This window comes from Apiospora aurea (assembly GCF_038362705.1).
Source record: "Apiospora aurea strain CBS 24483 chromosome Unknown utg000008l_segment0_segment0, whole genome shotgun sequence".
NCBI lineage: Eukaryota > Fungi > Ascomycota > Sordariomycetes > Amphisphaeriales > Apiosporaceae > Apiospora > Apiospora aurea.
The window spans coordinates 2207585-2225330 of NW_027117395.1; the positions used below are offsets into that span (position 1 = coordinate 2207585).

The following is a 17746-nucleotide window of genomic DNA, read 5'->3' on the forward strand; positions in this document are numbered from 1 at the left end:
CCGAAAAACGGACGCCATGCTGCAGCCTGCAAGTCGAGCCGTGGTCAGGTCCAGATGAAACTAGGTCATCCGCCGCTAGATGCTAACAGCTTACCTACGTACATAGGTAGTTTAGCCTTGGAAAGTCGGCGGGCAGGCGGGCAGGCGGGCAGGCAGGATGGGATCAAGGTCCAAAGAGGAAATTCTTACGAACTCTCGGATCTCTGACATACCATGAACAGCGATGAACCTTGGTCACAGCTTTTCCGAGGAGCAACTTACAAGGTCCTTCCCAGCAGCTTATTACCGACTCCCGGCTGATGTCATTACTCGCGCGGTGTCGATACAAGTAGGCACTCAAACTAATCCGTTTAATCCGGTAGAAGCTGCCCGGGCGTGCGGTGGCCACGATGCTCTCCAGTGGACCACAACGCCCGCCTGTGGCCATGACCCACGAAGAGCACTGACACACTGACCCAAGGTTGCTTCACCGATTGGCTGGCGTCCACCGGCTCCCGTCAGTTTCACGCGCTCTAGTCGAACGTCTCGTCCGCTGCTGAAGGTTCTGGCGGGTATCAACTTGTGTCGAAACCAGGAACGAAACACGCATTGCTCATGTCACTGCGCATCATACCAAAAATACCACAAACCTACTTTTAATAATAGCTGACAGCAGATGCACCCTAGCGCTGCCTGCTGAACCTTCCATGGGCAGATTGACATGGGTTGAAGTCGTACAATCACCCTCAGGTACGTGCAAGTACGCATGCGATGCTTGATCCGGCCGGGTCCTCTCACGGCAATGCAGCGAGAGAGACGGCCATCATCACCATCATGTGGCTACGAGCATGCAGACGGCACGCACGCATGCACACTAAGCAAGCATAGTCGAACGCTTACTGTCTAAGGCGTTGTAGAAGTTTGGCTGCGCTCCTCTACGGATGCGAACAGAATATGCGTCCAGAGCTGGTCCATCCGTCATTGCAGATCCTGGGTCAGCCAGTAGACAGCAGGCATGTTCCGTTACCATTGCGCCGTGCAGTAACCTGGACTGCCGCGCTACCTCGTTTCCCCCTGTCCACGTCGACCAGGATTCATCCCCGTTCAAGACTGATGCTTGGAGTCGCCAGTCGCAACCACAGCCGCACGAATAGTAGTTCGCCATCATCAAACGAGATGGTGTGCACGCTGTGACTACCCCAAGCAACCTGGACCCTGAAATCGACCTGATCAATAATTCAGTGCATTACGCAACGAGTGTACATCTCACCATCAACACCAGGCTCAAGTGAGCACCCCAAACAGGCTATACTATGCCTATACATACTGTTTGCCGGCTCGCTGCCGGCTTTGAGTCAATGCCGAGGGAAGGAACCTAGCAAGGCGAGCATCGTCTTGCGTTACGACAACTCTTGCCTTTTGACACGTTCTCTGCACCGTTTTGATTGCGTTCAAGTCAGGGTTTATGGCCAAGCGGATACCAACAGTCCACAATATCAGCTTTGGGTGCAGAAATCTGGAAGACAGTCATTTCAGTGTATGGGGGTGTTCTTTTTTTCCGCGGTCTCAGGCCGGCCTGGGATGTGGCGGTTCCAACTCACTTCCCTGCGATTTTTTCCTTGTTTTTCTTCTGGTGCCTGCGACGGCGATCTGTTGCCAATGCAATGAAGAAGTCATCTCGAGAATGAGACAAGTCAGTTCTGGTTTGCGATGCTCATTTTCACATTGGGAGGAAGACCGACGGCTATGCGTGAGGATTGCCAACAAGCTGCATCCTATGCTGCGCTGCTAGCCCGTCGGGTATCTAGAATCCCATCTGCTCTTGGTCCGTTACCCCTTCTGGAAGAAGAAGAAGAGGTGGAATGGAAGGGAGGTACGTGCACCTAGGGCAATCTCCCCCCTTCCAAGGCCTCGGGTTTTTTGCCTGATGGCAAGACAAACACACACTATTCTCGATCAAAACCGAAGGAGCGGAAGCCGGGAGGCTTCTCTCGAGGAACCATGATCGTAGACAAATCCCAGTTGGGGCCTGTCCTTCATTCCCGAGCGACGAGGGGTCGATACACAGACAATCTAGAGATGTACCTGCAAGGATCACGGTAGGTACGGTACAGTATGTACTGTATATATGGGGATATGCCTGTTTAGGGTGGGCGCTAATGATAACCTCGACAACCCCCTCTGCAAGCAAGCATCTCGCAGCTTTTGGAGGGATGCCACCCTGGTTGACGTCTCCAGAGCTCTTGACGAGTCTCAACGGCATTCGGCCCCCTTTCGCGTTGGCCCCGGTCAAGCACTGGTTCTGCATGGTTGCTAAAGAGAGCACACTTGCCTTGCCCTGGTGCACTTGCATTTCTTTCAGTGCGAGCTTGCCCCAGACCCAGACCAGACCAGACCAGCAGAACAAATACTGTGCGCTTGGTACCTTCGGAGGATCAACCGATCCCGTACATGATTCTGTCTGAAGGGCGCGTCCATCCGGGCTGCTCTCCATTATGAATGCTTCTGTACCCCATTCCCTACTCCCGCGAGACTAGAAAGCTGCCTACCCCGGTCATCATAAGCCGAACAGGGCAATCGTGTTATAGGAGGAGAGCAGCGGGCCTACTGCCTCGATCCTAGTGATCCTCGACCTTTACTAGCCACCTCCACAAAGCGCGGTTCCAATCATTTCGACCTCCACTACTTTGGACCTTGGTGTACCACAAGTAGAGGCTACCTGGGCCAACATCGTTCATCGTCTCATCTGGGTCTACATCTCCCTAGGGGATCCTTCGTTCGAGCGTGATTCCCTTTTTCTGCGGTACCACGAATCTTGTTTTACAAGCCCCTACCTACCTGTCCCGCTGTGTCAACTGGCCGCTTACACAATCCTGGACTTGTGGGCCGGCTCGGACCGTGGTATTAGTAGTATACGCCGCCGGATCAACGACGCACAGCTTCTAGACTATCAACCTCTACTTGTTCTACTTCAGAAGAGAACCGCTCCTCAAGTTCAAACTTAACCATCCAACAATCCCATTCTCGAGCGTACATCAGGCCACAAGAGAACCATTCGTGGAGGACATTGCACATAGATTATTCCCTTGGGGCATGAACGATCCGAAAGTCGACCAGATGAGCATGAGCGTAGCGCCTCCCCTGGTGTCCATCCAGTGGCCATGTCACGGCCTCAGGTGGGCATCGAAAGACTTCCCACACGCCGCATGAGCAACGAGCCGCGAGAAGGTATTTCACCCGTGAAGGCAGAAAGCGTCGAGACGTTCTGAAGGTCTGTTTGCTGACTTCAATCACCGGCGGGCAGTAATGAACTGCAAATCATGTCGGAAACGAAAGGTTCGTAAACCCATCCTACATACACTCTGCCTCTATAGAGCTATGGCTCCGTTGGTGTCGCCCATGCTAACTGAATTGCCCTCAGATCAAATGCAATAGGCTGCGGCCCGCCTGTGAGGCTTGTCAGGTCTTTCAATGTCCTTGCATATATGGTAAGTAAAATGGATAGAACGCTGGAGAAGGCCCTTGGTATTGCGGTAGGAGGTCGCAGACTGATTCATCGTACTTGAACTTGCAGATGCTGTTCCTAAGAAGAGAGGACCAAAGACCGATGTGTTAGAAGCCCTCCTGAAACGGGTAGATGGGCTGGAGCAAAAACTTAAAGACCAAAAGAGCTCGGGGTCTTCACCCACAACCGAAGAGGCATCAGCACTAGCAGCGGCGGAAACAGTCTCGAATGCCGAATCAACGGAGTCCGCGGCATCGGCATCGGCAGCAGAACGGAGTCCGAAACGTCAGGAACTTGAGACCTCACAGGCTAAAGAGGCAACCGGAGAGTCAGCCGTATATTCACCCCCGGCCGAGAGTGAACCTTCACCCGGAGTGCAAACGGATGTGCTTCTCGATACATATTTCACCTGCTTTCACGCCAAACCATTCTATATACTTGACGAATCGAGTGTCCGACAAAGGCTGCAGCTGAATCAGTTACCAGTATACCTCATCCATGCGATATACGCAGTCGCAGCACGGTCAGAGATAATAGCCATACGAAGCTGTTCGAGGAGCCAGTACTGACACGTCAATAGGTATACACCACACCCGAGAGGCTATCAATCGGCTGTGAGGCTGGGAGAGGACTACGCGCTGCGTGCTAGAAGCGAAATCGGCGCCGATGAGCCCTCGGTCGACGCGCTGCAGGCCATGCTCTTGCTGGTTATCGCCTTTACAGCGGCTGGTAAGGGCAAGAAGGCCTATATGTTAATGAGTAATCATCCATCTTAAGAGCCACAGAGACATTGTATTGGACACTAACACGGCTTGTAGCTACCGCCGTAGGAATGGCCATGGCGCTCGAATTGCATCGCGAGGTGGACTTGACAGCTCGGATTACACCTGTGGAAAGAGAGACGAGGCGCCGCCTTTTCTGGACTTGCTACCTGCTCGACAGATTCATGGCCTGCGGCTCGAAGCGGCCGGGCATGATCGGGGACAAGTCCATCCTTCTTAGGCTACCCTATTGGTCACTGAATCCGAACGGCTTACCGATCGAAGGCGAATTCTTCCAACGGGGTTCAAATCACCAATACCTACAAGGCAGTGGGAAGAAGTGCCAGGGTAGCAGTGGGATGCTTATCGACATAACTCGCATTCTCGGCATTACGAACCAGTATCTGGCGGCCGGCGGTGTCAAAGGGGATTCTCATTTTCCGTGGCATTCGTTATCCAACCTGTCCAAGATACGTCATGACCTGGACATCTGGGCATCTGGTACGGAAGATGTGTTCTGCAGTGTCGACAGTCTCTTTGGCCAGCCCGACTCGACCGTCCTGGTTCTCAGCAAACTGGTATATCACCTGATTCACTGCCTCATCTACCGCCCCTTCATTCCGATCGACTTGGCCGAGCTGGCTGGGACAGGCCAACACCATTCGTGGCAGATCGAAGCAACCAACATGTGCTTTCTCCACGCGAACGCGATAGCCGAACTGGTTGAATTGGGCAAGCAGACTGCCACGATCGAATGGCCTTCCTTTGTGGGATACTGTATCTGCACAGCGGGCACAGTACATATCCACGGCGCACACTACAACAAGATCGGGATGAACGAGATGGGTGCCTTCACGTCCTCGGCTGATTTCCTGTCACGGGAAATGCAGCAGTTGAGCGAACTGCGTTATGCATGGGCAAGTGTACAACACCAACGGGAGACACTGCAAGGGATCTACAACGCGCACGTCGAGCTGGTAAAAAGCCTCGCCAATAACCCAATGCGCTATTCGCCCGTCTTCCAACTGGGAGACTTCTTTGACAGGTACTCGAATATTGGTGGACCCGGTGGGCAGAGCTTTACATTCGACACGGCGAACCTGAGTTTGTCCGATGTTGTGGTGGACTTCGCGACGGACACGTATACGGGCCACGATCTTTATGCGCCGCGGAATCACGCCGGCAATGTCGAGCCTGGTATGGAGAGGCCGAACTTGAAGAGGAAAAGCACGAGCGACTCAATCCGAAAACGATCGGGCCCGAGGAACCTGGGACCAATCATACACACGGGTGAGGCGCCGCTGCATACACCGGGTCTTCCTACCCCGGGGGTCGCGGCAAGCATCAGTCGTTACATGTCCCACCCCAACCTTCTCCGGGCGCTCTTCAGAGTCCCGTTTCCATGTCAGGCCGTATAGAGTCCATACCAGGACATGCCATGCCGCGCACACATCATGATTCCATCGAGGACGCATCAGCCAAGGCCGCGGCGGCCGCGGCAGCAGCGGCAGGTTTCCCCATGTCCCCTGGCCCACACCCCCAGCAGGCTTCAGGATATGCAAACTCGTCCTACTCGCCCCATTACCACTTCACCAGCCTCCCGAGCAACGGAGGACCGGGCCACCATGGCTCTTCCAACACGGATGGAAATGTACACGTGGGCGGGTACGATCCCATGTTTGGGACCGTCTCGACGAATGCGTTTCCGTCGCCGGCGGCTTGGCACAGTGGCGGCGAGGAGGAGCGCAAGGCGGCGGTCGCTGCAGCGCACATGGCGCCGAGCCCAGGCGCCAGGAGCCACAATGACGGCAGCGTGGGCACGGGACCGGGGGAAGAAAAGGACCCGTTCTTGAGCCTTCTGGAGCAGCTGGCCGAAAGCGAGCATGCACAGGGCCAGGGAAACGATTTGGATATCTTCCTTTCAGGCACGCAAGGCTAGAAGAAACCCACCCAACCACGCCATGCCAGATCCGTTGACGGCTTTGTCTTCTTCTTCTACTTCTTCTTTTGCTTCTTTTCGAGCATCGATTTTTATATTCTTCTTCTTTACACACATCTTTTTTTTCACTGTTTTTATCTTACCCGAATGGCGGGAGTTATGATCATAGACCTTCTTCATCATCTTCTTCTTCTACGTGTCACGTCTCCACGCCTGGAGATGTGGCGCACATTACTTTTAGGGGGTTTACATTTTGGGGAGGGACTTAGGGAAACAAGCGGAAGGGAAGCACCAGTGTTCGAATATACTTGATGGTGGGTGCTTACAGGGTTTGGGATACACAGGTGCGAACGGGACAATGGTACGGCTACTACATGGGAAATGGACGCGAGCGTGCTTTTACTGGAGGCAGTGTGGTTTTATCACGCGCTTCGTCGATTGAGTCGCAGCATATAAGGGCGGGTTGATGGGCGCTTGGAGTTGGGAAACGGGGACCAGGCGGCGAGTAGTCAAAAGCACGTGTATATCAAAAATAAAAAATCATTCGACCGCATATTTACCATTCCTGTGATGACCAAAAGACGCTTCGTGGACTAGAGTCAGTTCTGCATGGTAACTGCAAGGAGCACGCACGGGGCGACACCGTGATAGCACGAGCAACGGCTTTCCCCAGAATCCGCTTGGCTGGGTTCGCGCGTCGTTGGGGGTCGTTACAGGGGATAACCTGGAGAAAGCCCAGGGTAAGCTTGTTTTGGCGACTTTGAGGGGTAAAATGATACCCATTAGGGTAGTAATTTTACTCCAACCCGAGTTCAAAGAGGAAAAAAGAAAAGAAAAAAGAAACAACTGGGGAAAGGTAGGTAGGTAGGAACCCGGTACCCTGAAGGGGGCGTTCGGCAGGACGGCCCGGCAAACTGGAACATGACTCGGTTAATTCTTGACTATTGGTGCGAGTCCCCCTTCTCCTGTCGCTCGGACGGGCACAGGACAAGCGAGGAATGGGGGGAGGGGAGAAATCCGGGGGTGGGGTCGAACAAGTAAGCTCGGATGCGTCTGCATGGATACTCGCACGCCTGAGCGCCGGAAGGCGTCCCCCTTTTTCCCTGTGTGCCTAGGGCTATACAGTATGTCTCGGTCTGCTGCTGGCTTGGGCCTGAGATGGAGGGGCGGGTGGAGGAGGAGGAGGTGGATGACGATGACGAGGATGAGGATGGAGGGGGCCAAACAGGGGGACGCTTCTTTATCTCTTTGCATTATTGTGGCTTTTCTCAGCATACGTACGTATCTGTAAATAGCAGAGGCACAGGACGCCTTGTGTTTCCTGTTTATTGCGTTCCTGCTTTTTGGCCTGTACAAGCATGCATACACGGATGTCGGGCAGCGGTGACTTGTGTAGTACGAAGAACACCACCCGTCCATCCATCCATCAATGAACTGTCACTTCCGCCTCATCGGGGCAGTGTTAGTTGAAATCTCCTTTACAGCTGGGCAGCTGTGGCTGTCATTGCCCCGTACATGCTTGCAGCTGTTGAGTAACTCCGTTGGTGATCGGATGAGGCAATTGGTGTATCTGCGAATGTGCGCAACACTACGAGCGTGAAACCACAGTCGTCCGTCACATCAGCTAAGCAGCAACACCCACAACTGCATTCACGGGACTTCGGTCCTCGATCGCAGGTTGGAGGTGGGTTGACCAACGATGGGGATGGTCAGTTGGCAATGGGATTGCGCATTCGTAACGGGATGATCGGCTAGTTATCTAATTGTAAGTGTAGAGAATGGCAACTGGCCGATCCCTCCAAGGTCCTCCCCCTTTGGCAGTTTCATGCCATATCCTGTTTCCGTTTCTAATCCTCATATGAAATCCCATCCAAAAGAGAAAGATCCTGCCATGCTTGTTTCTCATGGCTTGTCCATCGTAAAACACTCAATGTTTTGAAGATTATCTCTAGTCAACTCTCGTGATCGTTTTGTCACGAGGATCTATCACCATCCGAACTGCTCGCAGTGTAGTTCGACTGCGGGTCCGTCCACCGAGATGCACTCGGCCGTGGTGTTGCGCACCACCTTCATAAGCTTGTCGGGCCCGCACGCAGCGACGAGTACGCGCTGGTCGCGGCCGACCGAGGCGATGGCGGCTCTCAGGAGGGCCGCAATGTCCGGGCGGCCCTGCTCGACGGGAACGTCGTGGACGGACACGTTGGTGCCGGTGCGGCAGACCACCGAACGGACTCTACCGACCTCGCTTGTTCTTCCCTTTTCGGGATCCGACGAGTTGAGAGCTGGGAGTCTGCTGTTGTTGGTGCGGTTGTGGTTCAAGCCCAGTTCGGCTGAGTTCTTCTCGCCCGACCCATCAGACGTTACCGTCTCGGTTTTCCGGAGAGAAAGCTCCTCCACCGCCACGGCCGAGGTATCGGTACTACTCGACACCGCTCTGGTGGCGTGGATCTTGAGAGCCACTCTGGGGGCGTGGGCGTGGCTGCGGATGGCGTTCAGGTGTTCTGCGAACCAAGATAGGTTATCTGCGACAGGATCGACCCCAAGGTTAGCACACTTTTCTTCCATACAACACTACGTTGGAAATTGGGAAGATGTTACGGATAACGCACCTCTGCTCCTGACAGCCCATATGAATTCGATTGACGACTTGGTGTTTTCGGTCATTTTCTGGAGCATATTGGAAGCCATCCCGAATGTGAAGGTAGCTCCTGACCCGCCGGCCACACAAATGACCTTGTCGAAAAGTATTGGGTCGGGGAAAGTACCATATGGCCCCTCGAGGGAGACCCTGAGGGTGGCACCAGGGTTCTTGTTGGCGTATTTATGGAGGCTGCTGGTAAAGCCATTGTACGAGTTCACGATCAACTCGGTGGGCGAGGTCGCCACGATGGTAAAGGGATGGGTTTCGAGCAGGCGTACGCGGGGCAACCAGACAAAGCAGTGGGCTCCAGGCACGGCACGAGCCAGCGGTTTCTTGAGCAAGATCTGGGTGCCTCCTTGGGGGAGAGGGTGGATCGTCGCCTCGTTGTTGACGCTGTTGTACATAAGCCGGCTCATGCGGATGAGTCGGTCAGCACCCCACAGACCAGCGGCGATGCAGGTGATGATTGCTATCTTCTCCTTGTTGACTTCAGGCCGGTGAAGTCCTAGGGTGATGAGCATCACTGTGAAGAGAACAACATGGACGACATAGAAGAGCTCGTAGTTGAAGCGGCGTAGTACGAACGCTTCAACGACTGCAGCGAGCATGACAAACCCCAAGATTATCCCTGCCGTGACGAGTTCCTCATGCAGGATCTCCCATCTAGACCTTTGAATGAAGTATGCGCTGAAGATGGCCGCGTGAAGGATCATGTAGACGCAGGTGCAATATCCAGCAACCTGGTGGAGCGGGTTCAACCTCTCATATGAGTAGGATGTCAGGATGGCCAGAGGCGTGTTCTTGAGAGCGAGGAACACCACCAAGGCGAAGTTTGCAGATGCCATCCTATGAGGGGAGTCGACGTTAGCAAGGCCTGACGAAGCATGTTTCTTGGCGAGGGAGAGACTTACCAGCCGAACCTGGCTGCGAAATTCGTGGGCATGCTCCGATCCAACCCAGCAAACGAGAGTACGATGTTGATGGTGAAAAAGACAGTTAATAGAATCGCATGGCCAACCGATGAGAATCCCGGAACCTTTCGAAGAAGCATCCGTCTGGATAACCTGGTCATCTTGGTGAGTTACATGGGAACAATAGGAGAGGAGGTGTGTGAGAGAAGCTCTCACCTTGACAAGGCCACAAGGGGCGAGAGGAAGGACGATGAAAGACGGTGCCTAGTGACCAGCCATCGTGTCCAGTGGCTGATGATGAAGACGCCAATGAGCCCCGAGAGAGCTGCCGCGTAATATTTCGTTGTCTGTTCGTTGTCGTGCTGTCTCTCGGCAAACATGGCCTCTTTGTCGGGGCTGTATCGAGCCATCAAGCCCCAGCGTAGAGAATCCGGGACCGAGTGGGACTCCATGATTGCTGTTGGTGTGGTTGGTCTAGTCGAAGGGTAAAAAGAAGGTAGGTGTAGTGGGCCTGATTCAGTGAGTGCTCGCGGAAGGCACAACTGGCTTATATCTAGGTCCGGTATTTCAAGGCCTCTTGCCCGTGGTGGTCAAGGTCGGGATAACTAGGAGCTCCGTTCTGCGATATCTTGAGTACGAGTCACGGTGGAACGTGACTGGCTTTGTATCGTTGCTGACTGGGATTTGACAAGTTGGAGGCAGTGCGAGATCCTGTTTCTTTATGGGCGGTTGTGGCTGTGCCTGGAAGGCGTGATCCAACCGTCACTCTTTCCTCACGGCGTGCTTCGAGCCTCCAGATTAGTATTCAGTCTGACGAGATGACGTTGGTGTAAGTCGACTGAGCACTCCCTTTGGCTGCGGCTTCCGAAGACGAAGGCTTGAAACCGGGGGCGTTGGCTTCTACATAGAGTGCCACGGCTTTCGTCAACACTGCAGGCCATCGGCGGCAGGTCTACAAGATGCTCACTCCCGAGACGCACCTTTATATTCTGGTGGCGCTTCCTTGGCGGATCTATATGAACTTCTGCCGCGTAGGTCGGCATATCAAATCACAAAGCGCAACCCCTGCCCAGTCTCCAATCGAAGCCTGGGTATGGGGTCGGTATGCGAGGTCGAAGCTACCTCTCGCATTCATTTGCTTGTATGCCAGTATTATGAAGAGTGCTATCAGCCACGTCGGTTCTTCGGAGGGACCCAGACTTTGTCTGGAGACCTGCGCAGATCACCCCGGCACATGGGCGAGGCCAGGTCAAGGCTGACGAGGTCGAGGGTGACAGATAGCAACTCCCGTTCTCCATACGATATTCTCGAAATGGGATGGTCAGCCGGGTGGGCGGACAGCACATGCATGTACATAGGTGCCCATGGAGGATATATTGCCAGCGCATGTTGGGCCAGGGGTTCCCCGGAGTTTCCAGTGTCGGAGTTACTTTGTCATTGTTGACAAAGGAGCACTGCGACTCAAGTAGATTGTGACCCAGACAAGGGCAAGCTGTGGAACGACACGATGACCAAAGGCTGCGGTCGATGGTACAAGAGCAACCCGCATTAAAGATTGATCCGTGGCGGTTGCGTGGGAGGGCGGACCCAAAACGGCCTTGACAGCGTTGTCATCAATCTGGATAAAACCTGGGTAATATCTAGACGCACGATTAGCAGCCCTCCCCTGCCCGGTCCTGTGCATGGAGAGATTGCGGGGAGAGACGCAGAAAAAAAACCTGAAAAAGCATGGCATTATGTCAAGTGACAGGCAGGATAGATTGCCTGCGCGTGGCCTTCTCGGCTCTGCTCAACGCAATGCAGCCAAGTCTTGCGACCTCCTGAGGCTATCCCTACCAACCTCAAAGATACTGACTGGGACGGGACAGTCGAAGTGCGGCGCGCCGTGTCGATAGACGAGAGCGTGTGCCGAAGGCTGCTGCTTCCAGGTCGTTCGTCGCCCGAAATTGGTTCCCAGGGAATCAATCAGTGGCTCTGAGTCCAGACCAGAACGCTGGCAGTGGGGGGTCTAACATGTGCGACGGATGGCATATTCACCTTCCTCTCTGGCTGCCGTGCAACATGCTTGGTGCCGGAAGACGTACCATGTGCCTCGGCGAGAGCCCAACAGGTACCTAGCTGTCTGATGGGCGAATCAGAACGGTCCTTTACTTTTCTTGTCATTCTTTTCTTTTTCGTATCTTATGGCGTGCGCTTGCCTTGATCTGATACCTTGGCAGTCTGCATTGCCATTGGGACGGGACGGAGATGGGAGGGAATGCGACTCTCTCTTTCTCTCGTCGTTGGCCAAAAGAAGCTGCCCGAAGCGACGAGGTCAAGGCAAAAAACAAAACATCACGATGTAGAGCCAAACACACGATAGGTAGGTGGCAGTTGAAACGGATCATGACGAAAGCGTGATCCTGCAGGCGGTCGGGCCTTTCTTTTTTCGTCCTCGGTTGTATTCTCAAGTGTGGTGCTGTCAGCTGCATTTGGTCGCCAAGCTGGGGAAACGATCCAAAAGATGTTTAATGTGGAGGAATGGGGGTTGCTCTGCTCCCCAGTGGCTCTTTGGCGCATGGTAGGTGCCGATCCTTTTGCGTGCCGGCGCTCCCGGCGCCTTGGGTCCAGCGCAGCCGGCCCGTCCGACTCCAGATCTACGTACATCACGCTCCAGAAGACACCACATTCTTCAACTGCAGTAACTGTTGTGTTTTCCTACTCAACCAAGTACCCCGATACCATCCATGTGCCTCTTTCGTCATGCACCAGAGCAACAGTATGCGAGTCTTTAGCTGGCTGGCTGACGGCACAGCAAGGAATCGTTTTCAATGCGACGCTATACTTTTTACCGTGCCGCAATGTGCGTCGTCGCCTGCCTCGACCGGGGTCTGCCATACCACCTTACAATCTCCTTGCCGTCGTCTATGCAGATATCGGCGAAGAGGCTACTGCAAGGATCCAGCCACATGCCGGCGCGCGGCTTCTTATCAGATATGCCTTATGGATATAGGCATACTCGATCCCCTCGAGATAACCAGAGACCCCTTTTTTGGGGAAGTCCGCCCGCCTCCTGCTTAGTATAGCATTGGTCATCCGTCAGGGCCACCAATCAAGAGAGAATCGAAGAGCGCCCCGGGCGTTTCGGGGTGGTGGTACATATCCAGGAACCTTCAGCTCCCTTCCCCTTTCTGTGCTACTCGGGTCCGTAGCAAGGCGGCGTCGGTGGCCCGCCCTGACCTTAGCCTCGACGCCGCCGGCAACATATTTCCCTCTTCCGATTCGTGACGGCCATGTAGTCGTCAAGCCCCTAAAGCGCCCTGCCACGACATAGTCTAAAGCCACCTCGATCACGTAGTCGCAGCCCAGGACGGGAGCATCACTGGTCTGGAAGACGTCTTGGATGGTCTGACTTCCTGTAGGACCGACTTCAGACCTTTCTCCTTCATCGGGATGACGATGCAATCAGCGATCTTCAATCAACTCCGACTGCAAGCCACAGCAGGAACATATTCAGCGGTGAAGATCTTGGGCAAGAACCAGCCCCGAGACCTCTGGCGAAATTGGGATGACGTGTCCTTGTGACCTCGTCGTATGTTTATCGTCCAGTTCACTGCCATCTTGGTGTCATACCGGACAGAATGTCGGCGAGACCGAGTCCTGTCAAGGGCGACAAAATTCACTCGTCCGTCATGTTGCGGAGTGGACCTACCCCATGATGCAAATAATCCTCTGCCCCAGTATGTGTGCTTCGGGCCTATTCTTCTCCACAGATCTGCGGTACCATCGATCGAAACCCGCTCCGATCTCAGCGGGCGGAGTTCGGGGCGGAGAAATACCACTTCGAAGCATGATCTCACAGTTGTCTGGTGACTTCATCAAACAAACTCATGATGTGAAGAGCGACAGGTGCAGATAAGTCTGACTGCACAGCTCGCGCTCTGAATTGTTGTTATTCAACGGAAACCACCCGTAACCCAGATGAAGCGCGCCAGACCGTACTTTCATAACAAATAAAACGAACTTGTATGACTGCCCTTCCGTGAAGTTACTTCAGGGCGTGGATTGCATTGGAAATATCTGTTGATGGCAAAGGCATAGGATGACCAGGGAGTTTCTGCAGTGCCACGCACGCGGCCTATTAATCTTTCGGGGCACAGGGGGTGAAGGTTGGTAAGCCTGGATCACCCTCCTTACCTGTTAGGAGGCACAACATGAGCAATACCAGAATCATTACTTCGACTTCGACACTAGAAGGTGAGAAAAAAGGTCCTGCTACGTAGCTTAGTCACATGGGGAACGGGGCATTTTGGTGAACTGGATATCGGTTGTTTGGAAATCTATCTCTCTAAATAAAATAAAAGGGGCAGGAGACAAGGAACATCAACACAATGAAACAAAACAATGAACTAAAAACAAAGAAACAGCTCAAACATGGGGTGGGGTTACCGCCCCCTATGGTCGGGGGGGCGGCCAGGTAGATGGGAACGGAGCCCAACCTCTTACCGTGTGGTCAAGAGACCCCTTACCTTGGCTTCGTCGTCAGTCGGAGCCAGCGCAGTCAGTTGCCGCTCCACTGCTGACCGGGTCCTACCTACTGCGGTCTTTGACGCCGTCCAGGCTGCCCCCCTTGCAGCCTCTGCACGGTCGCCTCCAGGTCCGATCTGTCCCGTCGGTTTCGAGAGACATCTTCATACAATTCGCGCTCCCACCCTATGTCGGGGCGCCGCAGGGTGCTCCAGCCGGCGCTGGTGCACCTCCTCGGCGAGCTGCCGCTCCACCCGCGTGAACTCCGTTCGGAGCCGGAGGACTTCGGCCTGCAGCGCGGGGGTGCCCTGGGGCATCTCCTCGGCCGCCGCTTCGCCTCCCAAGAAGGTGCCGGGTCGGAAGAGGGGAGGGCGGCGCCGGCCGGGAGGTGTGGTTGTCGTTGTCGTGGAGCTCTCGCCGTTTGCAGTAGTGCCTGTCCTGGAGGTGGAGGGGTCCGTAGTGCCAGTGGTCGTGCTCGATTGGGCCTGCTGTTCGGCGGCGGCCAGCCTTGTCGTCAAGTCGGTGATTTGCGCGTCGCGGGCCGTGGCCGTCTCGTTGAGGCGGGTGATGGCCTCGTTCAGCCTACGAATCTCGTCTTGGCCTCGGTTGTCTGACTCCGTGACGGCGTCAAACGCGGCCTGCAGCGTGCGGGCCGCATCCGACTGCTCTCTGTGGTTGTCGTTCGCGGTATTCAGTTGGGTCTGCAGGCCTCGGATCGTTGCCTCGTTTGCCTCGAGTGCTTCCGTGTGCGACGCAGTAGCATTACTTGCTTCGCCTTCCAGAGCAGCGACCCTCGCCCTGCTTTCTTCGAGCGAAGTCGCCGCCGCAGTCAGTCTTCCTTCCAGCGCTTGGATCGTCGTTTCCCGCGCCGCGACTTTGCTTTCTAGGGCAGTGATCCTCTCATTGCTTCCTGCGAGCGTGGTATCTCGTTCCCTGATCGACTCGTTCGCAGTACGGACTGTTGCCTCTTGCGTAGTGATCGAACTCTGAGCCGCGGCCAAATCGCCTTGCAGTCCCGTGATCGTCGCATCTCGCTCCTTGAGCGACTCATCAGCTTGAGCCGCTTGGTCTTCCAGCTCTTTCTTCAGCTCTTTGATCGTCGTATCCCGCTTCGTTACCAAATCGGCAGCATTTATCACTTGGTCTTGCAGGTTATGGGCCATTTGGCTCTGCTCTTTGGACGACTGCTTGGCCGCCTCCGGTTGTGCTTGCGCTTCAGCGAGACTACGTCTAGCTGCGGCCAATTCTCCCAGCACGTCGCTGATCGTTGTGTCCCTTTCCTCGACCGAACGCCGCGTCTCGGTCAGGCTTCGTTGCAGGTCCTGGAGGCTTTTCTCCCTTTCCTCGGACAGGCGCCGAACATTAGCCAATTGAGTTTGCAGGGCCCTGATCGTTTCTCGCTGTGCGCCTTGACACTTGTTAGCGGCCTCAACCGCTTCTTGGTGTTGCTTGATCAAGGAATTGCCGTCGGCCACACTTTTCTTCAGATCATCGATGTGTTCTTCGTGATCTTTGGCGATCTTCTGGTTAGTAGCCAGCTCCCCTTCCAAGCGCTTGATCTCGGCCTTGTTTGCCACGTCACGCTCGCCGGCGGAGTCGACCGACTTCTTCAGAGTTTGGTTGTCCGAGTGCAATTTCTCGTTGGATTCGTGAAGAGTCTTGGTCTCGCGCTCCAGCCCGTTTGCCTTCTCCGTGGCGGCCTGCTGGGAGCGTTGCGCCTCCGACAGTTGGCGCTGCAGCTCGTCGACCGTCTTCTGTCGCTCCTTGTCGGACTTGTTGATCTGGGCGAGTTCCTGCTCCAGCTTGCGTCTCTCTTCCTGGCACTTCTCGCGCTCGGCTTTCAGCTGAGCCTCCAGTTCGGCCACCTTGGCCTCCAAGCGCGAGATCTGCTGGTCGCGGTCCGCAAGGCTCTTCTCGGAAGATTTCTTGGCCTCTTCGAGCTCTTGTGCCAGCTTGCGTTTCTCGCCCTGGCATTTTTCACGCTCGGCTTGTAACTCATCCTTGGAATTGGTCAGTTTCTGCTTGAGATCCGCAACATCTTTATCGTGTTGGCGCACCGAAGCGCGCTCTGCTTCAAGCTCTTGTTTAGTCTCCTCCAACTCAGCAAGGGTGGCACTATTGTCAGTCTGGGATGCGGCAAGCTCTTCCTTCGTATCGTTGGCCTGCTGGAGCTGCTGCTGGAGCGTCTCGTTCGTGTTTTGCAGTTCTTCGACGGTTCCCTCCAGCTCGGCAACCTTTCTCTTATCCGCATCGGAATCCGACGTCGATTCTTCCGTTTCTGCTTTTTCGGCGGCTCTCTTGAGCGCCGCTCTCGCTTCATTGCATTCATCGACGTCTCCCTTGAGCCCATCTATCTCTTTGGCCTGGTCCACGACTTGCTTCCTCAACCGTTCTAGCTCCTTTTTGTCGTCGTCCTCCTCATCAGTCTCCTCATCAGTCTCCTCTTCGCTGCTTTCAATTTGCTCTTGAAGATCCTTGGCTTCCTGCACGAGTCTCGCAATCTCGCGGTCCCGTTCGGCCACTCTCGCGCGAAGCTCGTAGACCTTGTTACGGAACTCATTGCTATCCGGGTCGTACTTACCCTGCTGGCCTTCGGCCTCGTGACCATCGCGGAGCTGCTTCACCTCGTCCTCGAGCAGCTTGATCTCCTTCAAGCAGTCCGCCTCGTAGTTGGCCCGGTCCCGGGCCATCTCGAGCTGCGTCTGCTCGTAGTCGTAGGCCAGGCGGTTGAAGGCGGCGATTGGCACGGTCTCGGTCCCCGCAACCTCGGTCTTGTAGGACTCGAGCCAGCCGGCGTTTCTCCGAAGGATCCGCTCCATGGACTCCCTCTCGCTTTCGCTCACCTCCTGGCCGCCCCGCAGCTTGGCGAGCTCTTGGGCCTGGTACTCTACCTGCTCCTCGATCGAGGGGCCCTGCTGGCCTCGCATGTCCAGGACGTGCCGGTTGCCCTGTTGGAAGTTGTAGAAGTTCGTGACGGCGGAGTTGTCGTTGGGGTCGAACCCGGGGTCGGGCCTGCTGAAGTTGAAAGGCAGCTTTGTGCCGTCTGCCGCCGCGAGGGGATTCTCCGCTCCACCCAACTCAGCGTAAGCTTCCGCGTGGGAAGCTGCGGGATACCCGGGGCTGGGGCCCGGAGCACCACCGCTGCCACTTGCTTGACTCGACGAGCCAGCCATATTGCTTTGCTGTTTACTGGTAAGAGTATTCTGGCTGATGTGGGTGAGTGGAAAGTCACCAATGGCAAATGTCTCTGTAGACGATGTACCTCTTCGGCTCTGGCTTAACAAACGGTTGGGACCATGGCTTTTGTATTCGAATCGACTGCCCGGGCCTCAAAGAGTATTGTTGTAGTTGAACACATTTCCTTTTTCAGGTCGCTTTATTCAACTATCTTGTTCAATGACACAGTTGGTGGCTTTTCAAACAAGTCCTTTGTCTCCCTGGAGCGATTATTTTGGTGTCTTTGGGGAGTTCGAAGTACATCTTGGAAGAGCTACTGTCGCCATG

The 17746-nt window shown here is 54.9% G+C and overlaps 3 protein-coding genes across 3 annotated transcripts; 1 reads left to right on the top strand and 2 right to left on the bottom strand.

Annotated features, from left to right (window-relative positions):
• Positions 1-3299: 3299 nt before the first annotated feature.
• Positions 3300-6184, top strand: PG986_012153 (fungal-specific transcription factor domain-containing protein; the record flags this gene model as incomplete). Its single annotated transcript, XM_066848375.1, has 5 exons — positions 3300-3315; positions 3554-4007; positions 4065-4243; positions 4303-5442; positions 5541-6184. The coding sequence occupies 5 exons, from the start codon at positions 3300-3302 to the stop codon at positions 6182-6184; spliced, it is 2433 nt and encodes an 810-aa protein (XP_066695071.1).
• Positions 6185-8170: 1986 nt separating this feature from the next.
• Positions 8171-10188, bottom strand: PG986_012154 (ferric reductase transmembrane component 5; the record flags this gene model as incomplete). Its single annotated transcript, XM_066848376.1, has 4 exons — positions 8171-8706; positions 8794-9671; positions 9737-9889; positions 9953-10188. The coding sequence occupies 4 exons, from the start codon at positions 10186-10188 to the stop codon at positions 8171-8173; spliced, it is 1803 nt and encodes a 600-aa protein (XP_066695072.1).
• A 4218-nt stretch (positions 10189-14406) lies between these two features.
• Positions 14407-17415, bottom strand: PG986_012155 (uncharacterized protein; the record flags this gene model as incomplete). Its single annotated transcript, XM_066848377.1, has 1 exon — positions 14407-17415. One exon carries the CDS (start codon positions 17413-17415, stop codon positions 14407-14409), a length of 3009 nt encoding a protein of 1002 aa, XP_066695073.1.
• Between the last annotated feature and the right edge of the window lie 331 nt (positions 17416-17746).